Raw genomic sequence first — 15,697 nt, 5'->3', positions numbered from 1 at the left:
ATATTGTTTCCTTGCCCATCACCTAGGACCCTTCTCTCCCTTTGTGGACTGAGGGCACCTCCAAGGAGGGGATACTATTAGGCAGGGGCTATTAGACTGAATGATTGGGTTATATTATGGGGGTTTCTACTGTTTTGAGGTCTTGTGTTTGTTGGTATCACAGGGTTCCCCTTAGTACCAAGGTGACTGTACATTTCCCACTTCCCTTCATCTGGTTCTTTATCTTCTCTCTAGGGTGAATCTGGGCCCCCTGGTCCTGCTGGAACTGCTGGTGCCCGTGGTGCCCCCGTGAGTTATTATTCCTATTATTAAGAAGAACCCCTCCCAGAACCCAGAATAGCACCCCCACTCACCTGGGCACCCTGGAATCTTTTTCTATCTAGCTGGTGCTTAGGTCTCTGAAGGCTGTCTAGAGAATGTGCACCTTTCCTTCTCTCCGGGCCGGGTGGGAACATGGAAGACAAGGAATGTGATAAAACTGGATAATTGAGTTTCATTGGCCATGGTACTATTTGCTGCTTAGGATCATTGTGCTGAAAAGTAGATTCCTGAAGCTGGATTTATTCTTTTGTCAAAGGACTCTGGAATCTTTAGTTATTTTCTGACGCCCTTTAAAAGAGACCCTAGACCAGGAGTTCTTAACTTTTGTGTGTGTCATGGATCCCTTTGAAAGTCTGATGAAACCTCTTCCCCCCTTCTCTGAATAGTGTTTTTAAATGGATAAAATAAAATAGATCAGATTACAAAGAAACCAACCATCCTGAAATATAGTAATCAAAATATTAAAACTTCCAAGTTCATGGACCCCTTGGATCTGTCCACAGATCCCTTGGGGATCTATGGACCCCGATTAAGAATCTGCCCTAAACCTAGTCCCTAGGGCCTGTCAGTGAAATATAGAGCTCATGACTAACATAAATGCAAATAGGAACTGGTCAGAGGAATTTTTACATTCAAGAAGTCTTATTCAAATATGGAATTTTGTGCCAGGGAGCATCATGATTGACAGATTATAGGATCTGACACTTCAGGTTTCTAATTTGGACAGCTACTTATTAGGACTGGGGGGGATGCTGAATCCAAATTAGCTGTCTCCCTTTTTTGTGGGTTCCCCTCATTGGCTAGCCTGGGCTTCAAGATGGCCACAGCCTCTCCTTGTCTTTGGGTCCCAGGGTAGAAACTAAGGTAGTCAAATTGCGGGAGGCTTATCTACCTGCTCACTGGGATTCCTTGTGTTATAGGGTGAACGTGGAGAGACTGGACCTCCCGGCCCTGCTGGATTTGCAGGTCCTCCTGTAAGTAACTTCATCTACCCATTGAATCATTGGACCTAAGTGTTTGCCATTCAGTTCACTATGGCTTCCAGAATGGGATGTGGATCAACTTTCCAGGGCCTTTCTAGGTTCTTCTCTGTTAGATTAACTTTTCTCAAGCCCAGAGAATAGCTCTGGTTCCATGGAGAGACCCGGGAGTATTTTGGGGGGCACAGAACCCCCAACCAAGACCATACACCAAAGCCAGGAAAACCAGAGCAAGCCTCTTTCTCTCTCTCTCTCTCTCTCTCTCTCTCTCTCTCTCTCTCTCTCTCTCTCTCAACCCTGAGCTTTTATAGAGCTCTTCCTATCTTTCTGTCTAGATAGCTTAGCCTTTCAGAAGGATTTTCATGCAGTTTCTTGGATTGATCTATAGAGATAATTATATAATGAAATAAGATCTTCCCATTTCAATGGAACCCAAAGCCTATTGACCCTCATGGCATCATTCCTCTATAGTTAACTTTCTCTCTGTTATGGATGTGGTGTGGTGGGTGGTCTAGTAGGCCTGTGTATCCTGGGACTTGGACTTAACCTGTAGGGGATGAGGAGGTAGGGTAATGATGTAAAGATTTGGAGAAAACTTTAGCCCTCTCTCTAACTCTCTCCTAATGTTTGTTGGACCTATGGTGTGCTTTCCAATACAACACAACACAACACACAAACACACTTCTATTACCCTGGAGAAGGGGTATCAACTATTTTCCTCATCTCTCATTCATGTTTATTCTTTTATGAAACAGGGTGCTGATGGTCAGCCTGGTGCCAAAGGTGAACAAGGAGAATCTGGTCAGAAGGGAGATGCTGGTGCCCCTGGTCCTCAGGGTCCATCTGGAGCACCTGGGCCTCAGGTGAGTGGCACCAAGTTCTCTCAAGAATTTATTCTAAGAGCCTGGATTTGCTACTAGGGTAGAAAGAGGTATCTGGCCTGGGCTAGGATAAGCTGGCCATCAAAGGTCAAGGTTGTGGCTATGAGGGGATAGCCATGCTATGATGCTGTGAAGTAGCTGCTACCTCCAGGACCTCAGTTGGTCTAGCTATGCCTTCATGGGACCCTCTCTAGCTTTGAGCCAGGCTTCCATTCAAGAACCAGCTTTCTAGGAATAGTTTGATCCTTTCATCTGTAAGCCCAGACCTAGAGGTAGCAAAAACCAATAGCTTAGTATCTGTATTTCTGAATCTAAGGGAGAAGCTACTGGAAAGATCAAAGGGAATTCAGAGAGGAAGGCTCAGGATGGCTAACTCATCCCTGGAGCAAGGGGAATTGTGTTTGTGGGGTGTGTGTGTGTGTGTGTGTACAGAGCAGAAACCAACTATTTTAAATGTCCACAATGGAGAGAACCAATTACTGCATCTCCACTGGAATGGAAGTTGGGGTGGTATATCAGGAAAAACTTCCAGAAGTTCTGGCTCTGAGAGATACTGCAGCAGGCTTCTAGGGAAGATTGGGCATCTCCATCCCCAGAGACTTCCCAAAATAAGAGAGATGCATATCTGTCTGGCCTTTCTGGATGGATTCTAGTGTTGAACATTTAACACTTATGAGTCTGTTATCTGCACCTAGAATCTTCCCTTTTCTGATTTCTGGTCCCCCAAATAAGGATTCTTTAAGATAGTATGCCACTTTTATCTTCCCCAACTCACTTAACTCTTTCTTTTCTCATCCTAGGGTCCAACGGGAGTGACTGGTCCTAAAGGAGCTCGTGGTGCCCAGGGTCCTCCTGTGAGTGTCATCCTGTCCTTTTTCCTTCCTTTCCCAACCCATTTTGGTAGGGACCAGAGGGAGGCAGAGCTTGGAGAAGATTATAGGAAGTGAGGGCGTTAAGTCTGGGAGAGTACAGGGCCTTTTCTCAGCTCCTCAGTGCTACTTACAGAATCTCTCAGTCTCAGAGGGGTCTCTGTTAGGTTTTCAAGTCATATGCAGAGCCCCTGAAAGTGTTCAGAAGATGGAAAGGAGTGGATAAGCCTTGTGTGCTTATCCCAGGGACAGAGCAGTCCTGATATTCTCATTCCTGTTCTATTTGTGTTCCTCTGTTTTATTCTTTCTCCTTGGGTCCTGCCAACTCCACCAAAGCAGGGCAGCTGTTTCATGGTGGGGGTGGGGGTGGGGCTTGTGCCCATGCAATAGCACATGGTGTGTTTTGGGAACCTGCTCTACCTTGCTCCAGACTGCCTTTTCCTTCCTTTATTCACCCCACTCCTTTCCCAGGTGGGCACTCCTTTTTGGGAGCAGGCTGAGAATCAGAGCCTAGTGCCTGGGGTCAGTGAGGCATCCCTATATTAGCACTTGGGCTATCCAGTCCCTATGGCAGAAAACTTCCCATGTTCTACCTTCCTCCCTCACAGCCCCAGGACCCTAACCATAGGAGCTTCTTAGACCCCCAGAATCTAAGACTTAGAAATTAGTTCTCTAATCTTATTCTAAGAGTGTCTTTGCTAGGTCACAGGTTCAATAACTTCTCTTCTCTTATTCAGGGAGCCACTGGATTCCCAGGAGCTGCTGGCCGCGTTGGACCTCCAGGTTCCAATGTGAGTGACTGATCCTGATTGGTTTCTCCCTCTGCTTCCCGGGATGGGATGTGTATAAGTGGGCATTGGGGGTAGGGAGGAGGGTTGCAGGATGGAACATCTTGGCAGTACAGACTGGTACAGGCCGCCCAAACCAGGCAATCAGAGGACTTACATTGAATCACCACCTCTGTTCCTTCTTGAGTATGTGAATGGACTTGGGAGAATAAAATAGGCAGGAGATACCTTGGGCATGAAGACCAAAGCCAACCCAACATAAGCAGCTTTTGGAAGGAAGAGGAACTGGCCCTTAAGTGGGGGGCACATTTGTCCTTGAACCCCACCTTCTCTAGCACTCTCTAGTGGGTTTGGGACTAAATGCCCTATATGGAATCCACAAGTTCCTGACACAGAGAAGAGAATGGTGGGGCTCAACTGCCTTTAATGAATAACAGAAGAGAAAGTTAATTCTTCAGGGGTTGGACCAGATGCACTAGACCAGAGAGATCTTTTCCTAACTCAGATTCTATGACTTATGGACATTGAGTGCCCAGCACTATACTAGGCACTGTGGAAATATGAAAACAAAAACAAAATCATAAGATGTGGTCCCTACCCATAAAAATGCTTATTATCCAGCCAGGAGACAAGCACAATTCATAAAAAGAGAAGAAATCCTACAAAGCGGTAACTGAAAAAGTCTCATATTTTAAGTATTTCTTGATGGTAAGAACTCTTAAGAAGTCCATAGGAGCCTCTATAGGGGAGAGAGCTCCCTCTGATGGGCTGAGCGCTCATGGCCGATTTCACAGAAGCTGTGGATTTTGTTTGGGCCTTGAGGGGATTGGTAGGATTTAGGTAGGTAGAAAGGAAGGTGGAGGGCATTCCAGGAATGAGTAAAGTCCTAGAGGCAGAGGATTAGACCATTCAGATGAAGAGATAGTAGAAGATAAGACTGGAAAGCAGTCAGGGGCCAGATTATTTTATATAGAGGAAACAAGGAAGGCTCCTGGAAGGCAGAGATGGTTTTTGCAGATCCTCTAGAGCCCCCTGCCCAGGGAGCTGAAGGCATATGTACATTCCTTCTAGGTAGCCGACGGGTCGAAGTGGGAAATTGTGGAGACCTGGTCCTCATTGCCTATGTTTTCTTCTTCAGGGTAATCCTGGCCCCCCTGGTCCTCCTGGAGCTTCCGGAAAAGATGGTCCCAAAGGTGCTAGGGGAGACAGTGGTCCCCCAGGTCGGGCTGGTGATCCTGGGCTCCAAGGTCCTGCTGGAGCTCCTGGCGAGAAGGGAGAACCAGGAGATGATGGTCCCTCAGTAAGTCTTGTGGCCCAGCCTTCCTCTTTCTTCTTGGGGCACCCCATGAACATGGCCAGTGCCTAGTTCCCAAGGACTCAGTTCAAAGCTGAGCACTTTGAGCACTCAGCCCATCCGAGGGAGCTCTCAAACCTTCCTGTTCCCTCTCCCACTCACTTTCTGTGGCCAGTAAATGGGGTAGCTTTTGGACTAAAGTGGGGGAGAAGTGGGAGGGAGAGAAAAGAACCATAATATTGGAACATGATGAATCCTGGTTCCTTGGGAAGTAATCCTGTGGGGATAGGAGTGGATTGGCTTCCCCAGATCAGATTTAATGTTGTTTCTTCTTCCTCCAGGGTCCTGATGGTCCTCCAGGTCCCCAGGGTCTGGCTGGTCAAAGAGGAATTGTTGGATTGCCTGGTCAACGTGGTGAAAGAGGCTTCCCTGGTCTTCCTGGCCCTTCAGTAAGCATTCATCTCTCCTGGTTATTGAATTAGACAATGGCGCAGATGTTGATCTGGAGCACTAACCAGAACTAACCATGTTGTCACTGAGGTCCCATGAATCAACTTCCTTCCCTACTTAGAAACTATTTCCAGGGTCCTCTCCTCCTTCCCCCACCCACCAACTGAGGGGATTCTTGATATATCCTTGATTATCCTTTCCACTGAATGGAGTATTGGAACTACAGATAAGGGTGGCTCACCCAAGTTCCAGGGCCCACAGTAGAGGATAAAGAAGAATAGAGAGCCCAGAGGCAGCTTCTGCTCAGGGCCCAACCCTGAAGATTGACTAAGACTTTAACAGCATGGCCTAGCTATCTGTCTGATAGCATCAGTTGGCTATTAGCTTCCCAGGTCTCTCACAACAGCTGGAATGAAAGACCATAGTCCTCTTGCAGAAAGCTATTAGGGGAACTGTGATTCCAGTATCCATATTCTTGGCCTTTCTCTAGGGCGAGCCTGGCAAACAGGGAGCTCCCGGAAGTTCTGGAGATCGTGGCCCTCCTGGTCCTGTGGGGCCTCCTGGCTTGACTGGTCCTTCTGGTGAACCTGGACGTGAGGTGAGTGATGGAGCACTACTACAGGAGAATACTCGTGCTATGGAGGAGGCAGAATTCCAAGATCTGTTGCATTCCAGCCTCTCCAGTGAACACTATCTGCATTGTAATAGGAGGGGCTGTTGGGATGAATTGCTGGTTCCTGAGAAGACAAGAATATAGATGGGATGGGAGGATAGTAGTAGTAGAGGATGACTGAGTTGGATAGGACTAAGGGGCAGAGGGTGTCTAAGTGCTCAAAACTAGATGCTGAGGAAGGAGACAAAAGGAAAATGAATGAGAGGAGGAAGGGAAACTTGAGAAGAAATGGGTCGACAGGGCAAGCCAGCCTTGAAAATGTCAGGAGGAGCTTGCTAACTAAAGCTCCTTGAATGAATCTGGGGAAGGACCAGCTCCATCTACAAAGAATAGATGTGTTTCAAAACATTTTCCACCAGAGGACAGCTAAAGGGGTATCTGAATGACAGTGCCAGGCCTGGGGTAGACAGAACAGGAGGAGGAGGAGGAGGAGAGAGGGCATCTCTGAGCTCATTTCTGTTTTCCTTTGCACAGGGAAGTCCTGGTGCTGATGGCCCTCCAGGCAGAGATGGTGCAGCAGGAGTCAAGGTGAGTGTGACTCCTTCCCATGAGGGTTTTAGGAACACAGGTGCACACATCTCCTTGCCATCAATAACCACTTCTTAGGCACTTTTCCTTCACTGGGGCTCAAAGTAGCTGCTTCTTGGTTGCAGGAGATCAAATTAAAGTCAAACCCTGCACTGATCCTAAGAAAATCATCTCCTTATCTCTGCTGGAAAGGGGTGGGGAATGATGTAGGGAGAGGCAGATACATCTCCTTTAGCCCTAGAGGAAGGTTTTGGCTCCTCTTTGGCTTGGTTAGGCTGACAACAGAAAGTGTCCTTTGAAGAGTCTTGAATGAAAGAAGGGAGGGACCATCGCCTCACAGGGCCTGAGTGTGCTATTTCTCTTCCAACAGGGTGATCGTGGTGAAACAGGTCCTGCAGGTGGTCCTGGTGCCCCTGGACCCCCTGGCTCTCCCGGACCAGCTGGACCAACAGGCAAACAAGGAGACAGAGGAGAAGCTGTGAGTCAAAGCCTAGGTTTGGCTATGGGGGAGCCAGCTAAGTCCTCATCCAAGCCACCAGGATTGATGTGCCCTGTCCTGAGCTCGCAGCTCTGGTCCTAGGGACAAAGATGTATCTGGGCGGGGTAGGGACTGAAAAGTAGCTCCAAGTTACCTCAGCTCATCTGGGTCAAGCTGAATGGGGCAGTGATGAGCCTCGGGTTTGACACCTTTGCTCAGAGTCACAGGTGGGAAGTGATGGAATAGAATGATGTAGCTCCTGGGCTTCTCTTTGATGCTGTTCTGTTTTTCTTCCCAGGGTGCCCAAGGACCCATGGGCCCCGCAGGACCAGCTGGAGCAAGAGGAATTGCAGTAAGTGCCTGAGAATCCTGTACCGGGTCTTGTCAGTGACATGAGGACAAAAATTGCCCTTCAACTTTGCTCTCCTGTCCAGCTTTGGCTCACACTCTTTTGTTCTGTCTATCTGCCTTCTAGGGTCCTCAAGGTCCCCGTGGTGACAAAGGAGAAACTGGAGAGGCTGGTGAGAGAGGACTGAAGGGACACCGTGGTTTCACTGGTCTCCAAGGTCTCCCTGGCCCCCCTGTGAGTACTGCTACTAATAGCTGTCTGCCCATGGTCCACTTACCTTCCTAGTACCCACTTGGATTTTTTAATGCCCTGTAAAAGGAATTTGGGGTCATCAGAATCAGAGTTTTCCTAAGGTTTGGGGGAGAGATAAAAGAAAAAGAGAGTGCATGGGATGTTATTGATGTAGGATAGTTACTCTTAACTCCCTCTTTAGGGTCAGAGAGGGCTGCTCACCTAAAGACAGAGACCTATCTGTGTGCTGACCTTTGACTCTCTCCAATACAGGGTCCTTCTGGAGATCAAGGTGCTTCTGGTCCTGCTGGTCCTTCTGGTCCCCGAGTAAGTACATTTGGGTTGCAGGGATGAGGGGAGAAAGTGGGCTTTTTGCCAGGTTTGTAAAATAAAAAAAGAATCCCAAATGTAGGGTCAGGCCATGGATTAGGTGTTCATATTTTGAGGATATATATTTCTGGGGTCCTTGGCACATGGATCTTACCTCTTTCCCCTGGTCAATGAGTGACTATTGCCCCATGATTATTTGCCTTTTCTCTACACGACAGATGCCAACTCTCTGTCCATATCGAATGCTTTTTTTTACCCTTTGAATCATTGCGACATCAAGCTAGATACAGATTAGAGGGATCTAGGGCCATGTGTGAAGTTAGTCACCCAAAGAAGCAAAATAAGCCTCATTAACACAATCTGCGATACCACTAACCAGGTATAATTATAACCAAAAAGGCTCACACGGTCCACCAAGTGAACTTGAAGTAGTAGCTTAGTCGTGATTTTTAAAAACCCTGATTGATCATCCACATTTTGGTAGGATTATCTGTGTGTGCGTGCGTGCGTGCGTGTGTGTGTGTGTGTGTGTGTGTGTGTGTGTGTGTGTGTGTGTGTATTCCTGATCCAAATCTTTATCATTTGCAGGACAGTCTCCCAGCAATTGGAGTGAGACCCAATCTTGAGGCTTCTCACCATTTTTCTTTTTTTGGTCTTCAGGGTCCACCTGGCCCAGTGGGCCCTTCTGGCAAAGATGGCTCCAATGGAATCCCTGGCCCTATTGGTCCTCCTGGTCCTCGAGGTCGCTCTGGTGAAACTGGCCCCGCTGTAAGTATCCCATCTCTATGCCCCTGCATCTAACCCAGGGAGTTTTCTCAAACCATAGCAACCTAGTCACCAGCTATCTATAAATAACTATGTAGGTGGCTGGATCCCCTTCTCTTTCCTACCTCTGGTTTCCCAGGACCTTGGAAGGGCTGATAGTTGCTAGAGGTGTGAGAAACAGGGTAATCTAGATCCTGGCCCAGTGCTGGGTACCATTCCCCTTTCTGGAGATGAGCACTCTCAGGACTTGGAAGAAGACCGTTTTCTCCTGTGTCCCTAGCTAGTAAGGATGGACACAAAATGGGCATACTCTCTCAACTTACTTACACAGCTGATTTTTTCCTTGGCGTTCTTTGTTTTCTACCATAGGGTCCTCCTGGCAACCCCGGACCCCCTGGACCTCCAGGTCCCCCTGGCCCTGGCATCGACATGTCTGCCTTTGCTGGCTTAGGCCAGAGAGAGAAAGGCCCTGACCCCCTGCAATACATGCGAGCTGACGAAGCAGCCGGCAACCTTCGGCAGCATGATGCCGAAGTGGATGCCACCCTCAAGTCCCTCAACAACCAGATTGAAAGCATCCGAAGCCCTGAGGGCTCTCGCAAGAACCCAGCTCGCACTTGCCGAGACCTGAAACTCTGTCACCCTGAGTGGAAGAGCGGTAAGGAAGGAAGGCAGGGACCGTATGAAGCTCAGAAAGGGCCAGATTCAAGTTCTTTGGCCATGTGGCTCTATGTAAAGTGAGAAGTGAGGCCTCAAAAGTTCCAGAGTTGCACTAAGCCCCGGTGTCTTCTTCCTGCCCCACCTGCAGGACCTTAGTAGATGCTGCTCCAACAGCCAGGCCAGCACTTCTCTTATGTGGCCCTCTGTATACCGATCTCTGCTGGGGTCAATTCTGTGAAAGATTAGGATCCAAGCAGACCAATTCCTCCTACTAGGCCACCAGCTCCCAAACATTCTTTCCCTATGACTTGTTCTTTCTCATGTACCCTGTATGCCTGCCTTCCTCTGGGTCCTCCAACAGCCACTTTTCCTTTGTCTTCATTGACCTCCTCATACCTTGCTTTGTAATCAACCTTCTCCTCATGGTCTTTGTGTTCCCTGCCTCTTAGCCTTAGTCCAGCTATCCAGACTTCCTTCTGCACCATGTTTTCTGTAGTGTTGCAAACTGCTCTGCCTACTCTGAGCTCTACAAGTTAACAGGTGCCCAGTTCTGATCCAGGAGCCTTCTCTCCCTGCAGGAGACTACTGGATTGACCCCAACCAGGGCTGCACCTTGGATGCTATGAAAGTTTTCTGCAACATGGAGACTGGCGAGACCTGCGTCTACCCCAACCCATCCAGTGTCCCCAAGAAGAACTGGTGGAGCAGCAAGGGCAAAGAAAAGAAGCATGTCTGGTTTGGAGAAACCATCAATGGTGGCTTCCATGTGAGTGCCCCCACCTCTCCTGAAACTATCTAGCAGAGTCTTGTTTTCTTATTTGTTTCAACCTTCCGTTGATCTAGGCCTGGCAGCCAGGGAAAGGCAAGAATGATTGTCTCTCCAATTATAGAGGAAGGAACAGAAGGGTCAGAGGGACCCTGTAGGAAAACCAGACTTTTTAAAAAAAACTTTTTAGGCATTTGGGGTTAAGTGACTTGCCCAGGGTCACACAGCTAGTACGTGTCAAATGTTTGGTCTGAGGCCAGATTTGAACTCAGGTCCCCCTGACTTCAGGGCCAGTGCTCTATCCACTGCACCATCTAGCTGCCCCAAAAACCAGACTTTCAAAACACATGTTTTACTGAATGTCTCATTTATCCTGAAACCAGAATGCCTATTTCCACACACAAAGACTTCCCTAAGCCATGAGGAGTCCCTGATGTCAAGAACCCTATGATCCCTCCCCATATGATGGGCCTCCCAGCCTCCTGACCCTACTTTCTGCCCTAACAGTTCAGCTATGGAGATGACAACCTGGCTCCCAATACTGCCAACATCCAGATGACCTTCCTACGCTTATTGTCCACTGAGGGCTCCCAGAACATCACCTACCACTGTAAGAACAGCATTGCCTACTTGGATGAGGCAGCTGGTAACCTCAAGAAGGCCTTGCTGATCCAGGGCTCTAACGACGTTGAGATCCGGGCTGAGGGCAACAGCAGATTCACATACAGCGTGCTGAAGGATGGCTGCACGGTGAGGGTCCCCCAGACAAAAAGAGTCAGATTGGACCTTAGATTCTCCAATGATCATCCTCTCTCCATTAGGGATAGAAACAAAAAGGTCTAAGGCTAAGTGTGGAGCAAGAAAGGGACGTGACCTATAGATAAACTGTATTTTTGGCCCAGAATATCTGACCAAGATATGAGGTATACCTTTGTGGGAATAGCATGTAGAAGAAAGGCATGATGAAAAGTTGGGGGAAATTCCATATTCTTCTACTTTTAATGCCTTTCACTTTTCTCAGAGGAGCTAAGGATTTACATACAGTGAGTGTTCAGGATGTCTCTGAAGCTATTCCTAGCCTGAGAGAGAGTATAGTTAAAAAATAAGTAATTTTATTTTAAATTATTTAAGTTTAAATTTATTTTAAAAAATAAAAATAATGAAATACCCCACCCCCCTGAGAGGATTAAATCTTAAATGAGGCAAAAAACAAGAGGGCTGGAGCAAGGAGGTAGGAGAAGGGTCTTGTCCCTGAGGACAGGGAATTTAAATGTGGAAGATTTTCAGTAAGCTAGGAAAAGGGGATTTGGGTTTGGCTGGTGAGGTTCTTCTTCTTCTTCTTCTTCTTCTTCTTCTTCTTCTTCTTCTTCTTCTTCCTTCTTCCTTCTTTTGGTGAGGCAATCAGGTTTGAGTGACTTGCCCAGGGTCACACAAGCTAGTAAGTGTCAAGTGTCTGAGGCTGAATTTGAACTCAGGTCCTCTTGATTCCAAGGCCAGAGCTCTATCTACTGTGCCACCTAGCTGCCCCACAAGAGATCCTTCAAATGGAACCTTGTTCTATGAGTAGTTAATACACCTACTGAACATTATCTTTTCTCCCTCTTTTCTAGAAACACACTGGTAAGTGGGGCAAGACAGTCATCGAGTACCGATCACAGAAGACCTCCCGTCTCCCTATCATTGACATTGCACCAATGGACATTGGGGGTGCTGATCAGGAATTTGGTGTGGACATCAGCCCCGTCTGCTTCTTGTAAAAACCCAAACCCAGAAACAATCCAACACATTATGTACCAAACCCGAAGGACCTGAGTACTTCACAATCTCCAGTCACTCTAGGACTTCTGCACTGAATGGCTGACCCCAACGGATGCCCATTCATCCACATGCTTACATTTTGGACATTTTCCCCCCTCCTATTCCAAGAGGCCAGAACTGGGCAGACCTCGAAGTAAAACCTCGGTGATCTATTTATTTATTGTCTTCCTGTAAGACCTTTTGGTCAAGGCAGAGGCGGGAAACTAACTGGTGTGAGCTAAAGCCCCCCAAGTGGCTGCCCCCAGACTAAGCATGAACCCTTCAGGTGCCGGGCAGATGCAGGAGCTGTGTGTATCATACACAATGGTGCTATTCTGTGTCAAACACCTCTGTATTTTTTAAAACATCAATTGATATAAAAAAACCTTGTTGGAAAGTACAAGTTGATCTGAGCTTTGTTCTTTTGTTTATGTTCCTTCAATCCCTCTCTCTGGAGGGATGGCCAACAGTCTTTCTAACCTAAGACCTGCCCCCCCTCTTGTGTGGTAGGTTTTTGTTTTTCAACCAAGATGAAGGAAACTGAGGCCACACCAGCCTCATGCTTCCCTTGTTTAAGCTACCTCACACTGAAACGAAGCCTGTTTCTTCTTGTCAGCCTTGGAGCCAAACATAACCCAGTAGCAGAAACACACATTTAACTGGGATTTGGGGAGAGCCCTGTTTTTGAAGATGACAGTATGGAACCCCCAAATTCTGGTTTTCCCTCTTGGGAAAGGTTTAGTTGGAAAGGAGTGGCAGATACAGCCTATGCTTTGGGGGTGAGAACCATGTGTGGGCCACTGACCACTGGGTAGGAGACATCAGGGAAACTTCCAAGGGTGGAGGCAGGAAAGAAGCCAGGGGCAGTAAATGCTTGAGATACAAGTGGAAAAGCTGCATGAGACAGACTTGGGTAAGGGGTGGGAGTCCCTGCCTCTCTACTCCTGTTTTCCCCAGCCAGGCTTGTGGATCAAACCCCATCTTCTCTCCTTGGCCTTTCCCCTCCCCACCACCATCAGGTGCTCCTTGCTTTCCAATGACATTTTTTTGGGGTTAATTAGAGAGTAAAAGTTGTCGGCCCTGGGGGTAGAGAGGGAGGCAAGGCAGTGTCAAGAAGAGCCGGGACCAAGGACTCTGCACTATTTTGTAAAATAAATTTCTAAAGATATTTGACAATGCCAATTTTAAGTGTCCTAGACTAGGAGCCTCAAACACACACATAACACCCTCTCCATGGATAGTTCGTGTCCTGTCTCTGCCCTTTCTCCATTCCCTCTCCTCACTCCCTTCCTCTACAGTTAAAAAGTAGACCAATTTTCTTTCAAAAATAAAAACTAAAAAGACACCTTTGTTGGATTTGTTTGTGTATTAATTTCCACTCTATGATGTAATCTTTGTTGAATGTTTATCTTACCTGGGATATTCCATGATGAACCAAATAAGACAAATAAAAAATGTTCATTAAAAACCAATAACTAAACGGCTCTTATTTTACAATAAATAATCCATTGCAACAAAGGCAACTAAAGGGGAGGTGGGGCAGGACCTCTACAGAAGCCTATGGGGAAAAAAAACACTAACTGGGCCAGAAAAGTCTGTATTTGACTAAACCAGACAAACAAATTAAAGGAGTTCATGACCTCCCCTCCTACCATGCTTCCAACAATTCTGTCACATCTATTTTAGAATCAAGTTCACAGGATCAAAAGACCATGATTTTACCGATGAGAAGTGACCAGAGTTGATATTTGAGCCCAGGTCCTCTGATTCTAGTTTATTGTCACCCTCTCATCTCTCAGTGGAAAAGGTGATTCATTTCAACACCCACCTCACCCCAGCCTGTGGTTGAACCATGGTTGAACTATGCCCAATTCTGTTCACTTCCTAGATGGATAATACAACAAAGAACACCTTCCATGTGGGGCTGAGGAGTGAAACAGAGGATGAAGTGAACAATTATCTACCAATAAGCATTTATTAAGCACCTGCTACGGGCCAGGCAGTGTGCTAAGTGCTGGGGTTACAAAGAAGGGAAAAAATAATCCCTCCCCTAAGGAACTCACAATCTAATAGAAGAGACAATATGCTAAGAACTACGTACCAACAAAACACATGCAGAATTAATTTGAAATAACCAATGGAGGGAAGGCACTAGAATTGAGAGGAATCAGGAAAAACATCTCTTAGAAGTTACAATTTTTGCTGAGACTTGAAGGAAGCCAAGGAGGCCAGGAGGTAGAGATGAGGAGTGAGACAATTACTGGCATGTGAGACTGCCAGTGAAAATACCAAAGATAGAGTGCCTTGTTGGAGGAACAGCAAGGAGGGAAGTGTCACTGGATTACAGAGAATATGGAGCAGGGTCGTATAAGATATAAGAAGACTGGAAAGGTTGTGAAGGAAAGTTATGAAGGGCTTTGAACACCAAACATAGGATTTTATATTTGATCCTGGAGGTGATAGGGAGCCACTGGAGTTTACTGAGTAGAGGGGTGACATAGTCAGACCTAAGTTTTAGGAAGATCAATTTGACCACTGAGTGGAAAATGGATTTGAATGGGAAGGACCTTGAGGCAGGTAGACCCACCAGCAGGCTATGGCAAAGTCCAATTGTGAGGTGATGAGGTCCTATTCTAGAGTGGTGTCAGTGTCAGAGGAAAGAAGGAATTTTGAGAGATGTTGCAAACGTAAAATGGACAGAACTTAGCAACAGATTGGATATGGGGGGGGTGAGATAGAGTGAGGAATCAAGGATGACACTTAAGTTGGATCTGTGATTTTATCAAGATTGGTACTGACCACAAAAATATGTATTACAATCCATACTGCCTATTTATCCTGTGCAACTACAGTGCTGTGGATAACATGTTGGAACGGGAGCCAGAAGACCCAAGTTCAAATCTTTTTTTTTTTCAATTTAACAAGCATGTATTGACTGTCTTGTATATGCTGCAGATACAAAGACAAGAATGACACAATCCTTACATTGGACTGATTTCAAACATACAGCTGGGGGAGGGGCACTGCTGGGGCATGTGTGCGGTGGTGGGGCAGTGCAAAGGCATACCGATGGGATATTGGGTGTCTTATAGGAGAATCGGAAAGGCCAGTTTGACTAGGCTACAGAGTATGGGCAGGGGATTATGTTACACTAAGGCCAGAAGGGTAGGTTGAAGCCAGGTTGTGAAAGATTTAAAAAGCCAAACTGAAGAATGTGTTTTCATCTAGAGGTGGTAGGGAGCCATGTGAGTTTATGATTAGAAGAGTAGCATGGTCAGACCTGGGCTTAAAGAAAATTGCTTTGGCCATTTGTGGGGAGGGAAGAGACGACCAGTTAGAAGACTCTGGTAACAAGCCAGGTCAGAACTGAATGGTGGTTCTGGGAGCAGTGAGAATCGGATGGATACAGGGGATCTTGTAGGTATGGGTTTCTTCCTCTTTTTACAAGGAGCTGAGTACCATGTTTTTTATCCTTTGTCTTCTGGATTCTTGGTTGGCCATTACCCTTGGAAGCACCCTCGACTGCTGCAATCTCTC

At 46.9% G+C, this 15,697-nt stretch overlaps 1 protein-coding gene across 2 annotated transcripts in view; it reads left to right on the top strand.

The window, feature by feature from the left end:
- COL2A1 (collagen type II alpha 1 chain) overlaps positions 1-13,587 on the top strand; it is a 48,943-nt gene extending 35,356 nt beyond the window's left edge. For both annotated transcript variants that reach the window (XM_078149088.1, XM_020977216.2), the window contains 18 exons: positions 235-288; positions 1,242-1,295; positions 2,057-2,164; positions 2,983-3,036; positions 3,789-3,842; positions 4,978-5,139; positions 5,475-5,582; positions 6,074-6,181; positions 6,731-6,784; positions 7,155-7,262; positions 7,561-7,614; positions 7,738-7,845; positions 8,116-8,169; positions 8,833-8,940; positions 9,307-9,595; positions 10,176-10,363; positions 10,871-11,113; positions 11,974-13,587. In XM_078149088.1, coding sequence (XP_078005214.1) covers positions 235-288; positions 1,242-1,295; positions 2,057-2,164; positions 2,983-3,036; positions 3,789-3,842; positions 4,978-5,139; positions 5,475-5,582; positions 6,074-6,181; positions 6,731-6,784; positions 7,155-7,262; positions 7,561-7,614; positions 7,738-7,845; positions 8,116-8,169; positions 8,833-8,940; positions 9,307-9,595; positions 10,176-10,363; positions 10,871-11,113; positions 11,974-12,120 — 2,055 coding nt within the window. In that variant the 3' untranslated portion in view covers positions 12,121-13,587. The remainder of the gene's footprint in view (positions 1-234; positions 289-1,241; positions 1,296-2,056; positions 2,165-2,982; positions 3,037-3,788; positions 3,843-4,977; positions 5,140-5,474; positions 5,583-6,073; positions 6,182-6,730; positions 6,785-7,154; positions 7,263-7,560; positions 7,615-7,737; positions 7,846-8,115; positions 8,170-8,832; positions 8,941-9,306; positions 9,596-10,175; positions 10,364-10,870; positions 11,114-11,973) is intronic.
- The last annotated feature ends 2,110 nt before the right edge of the window (positions 13,588-15,697 follow it).

This window comes from Phascolarctos cinereus, unplaced genomic scaffold (genome assembly GCF_003287225.1).
Source record: "Phascolarctos cinereus isolate Bilbo 61053 unplaced genomic scaffold, phaCin_HiC Scaffold_1;HRSCAF=81, whole genome shotgun sequence".
Lineage (NCBI taxonomy): Eukaryota > Metazoa > Chordata > Mammalia > Diprotodontia > Phascolarctidae > Phascolarctos > Phascolarctos cinereus.
The sequence above is the reverse complement of the archived record's forward strand: the minus strand, read 5'-3'. Positions and strand labels throughout refer to the sequence as shown.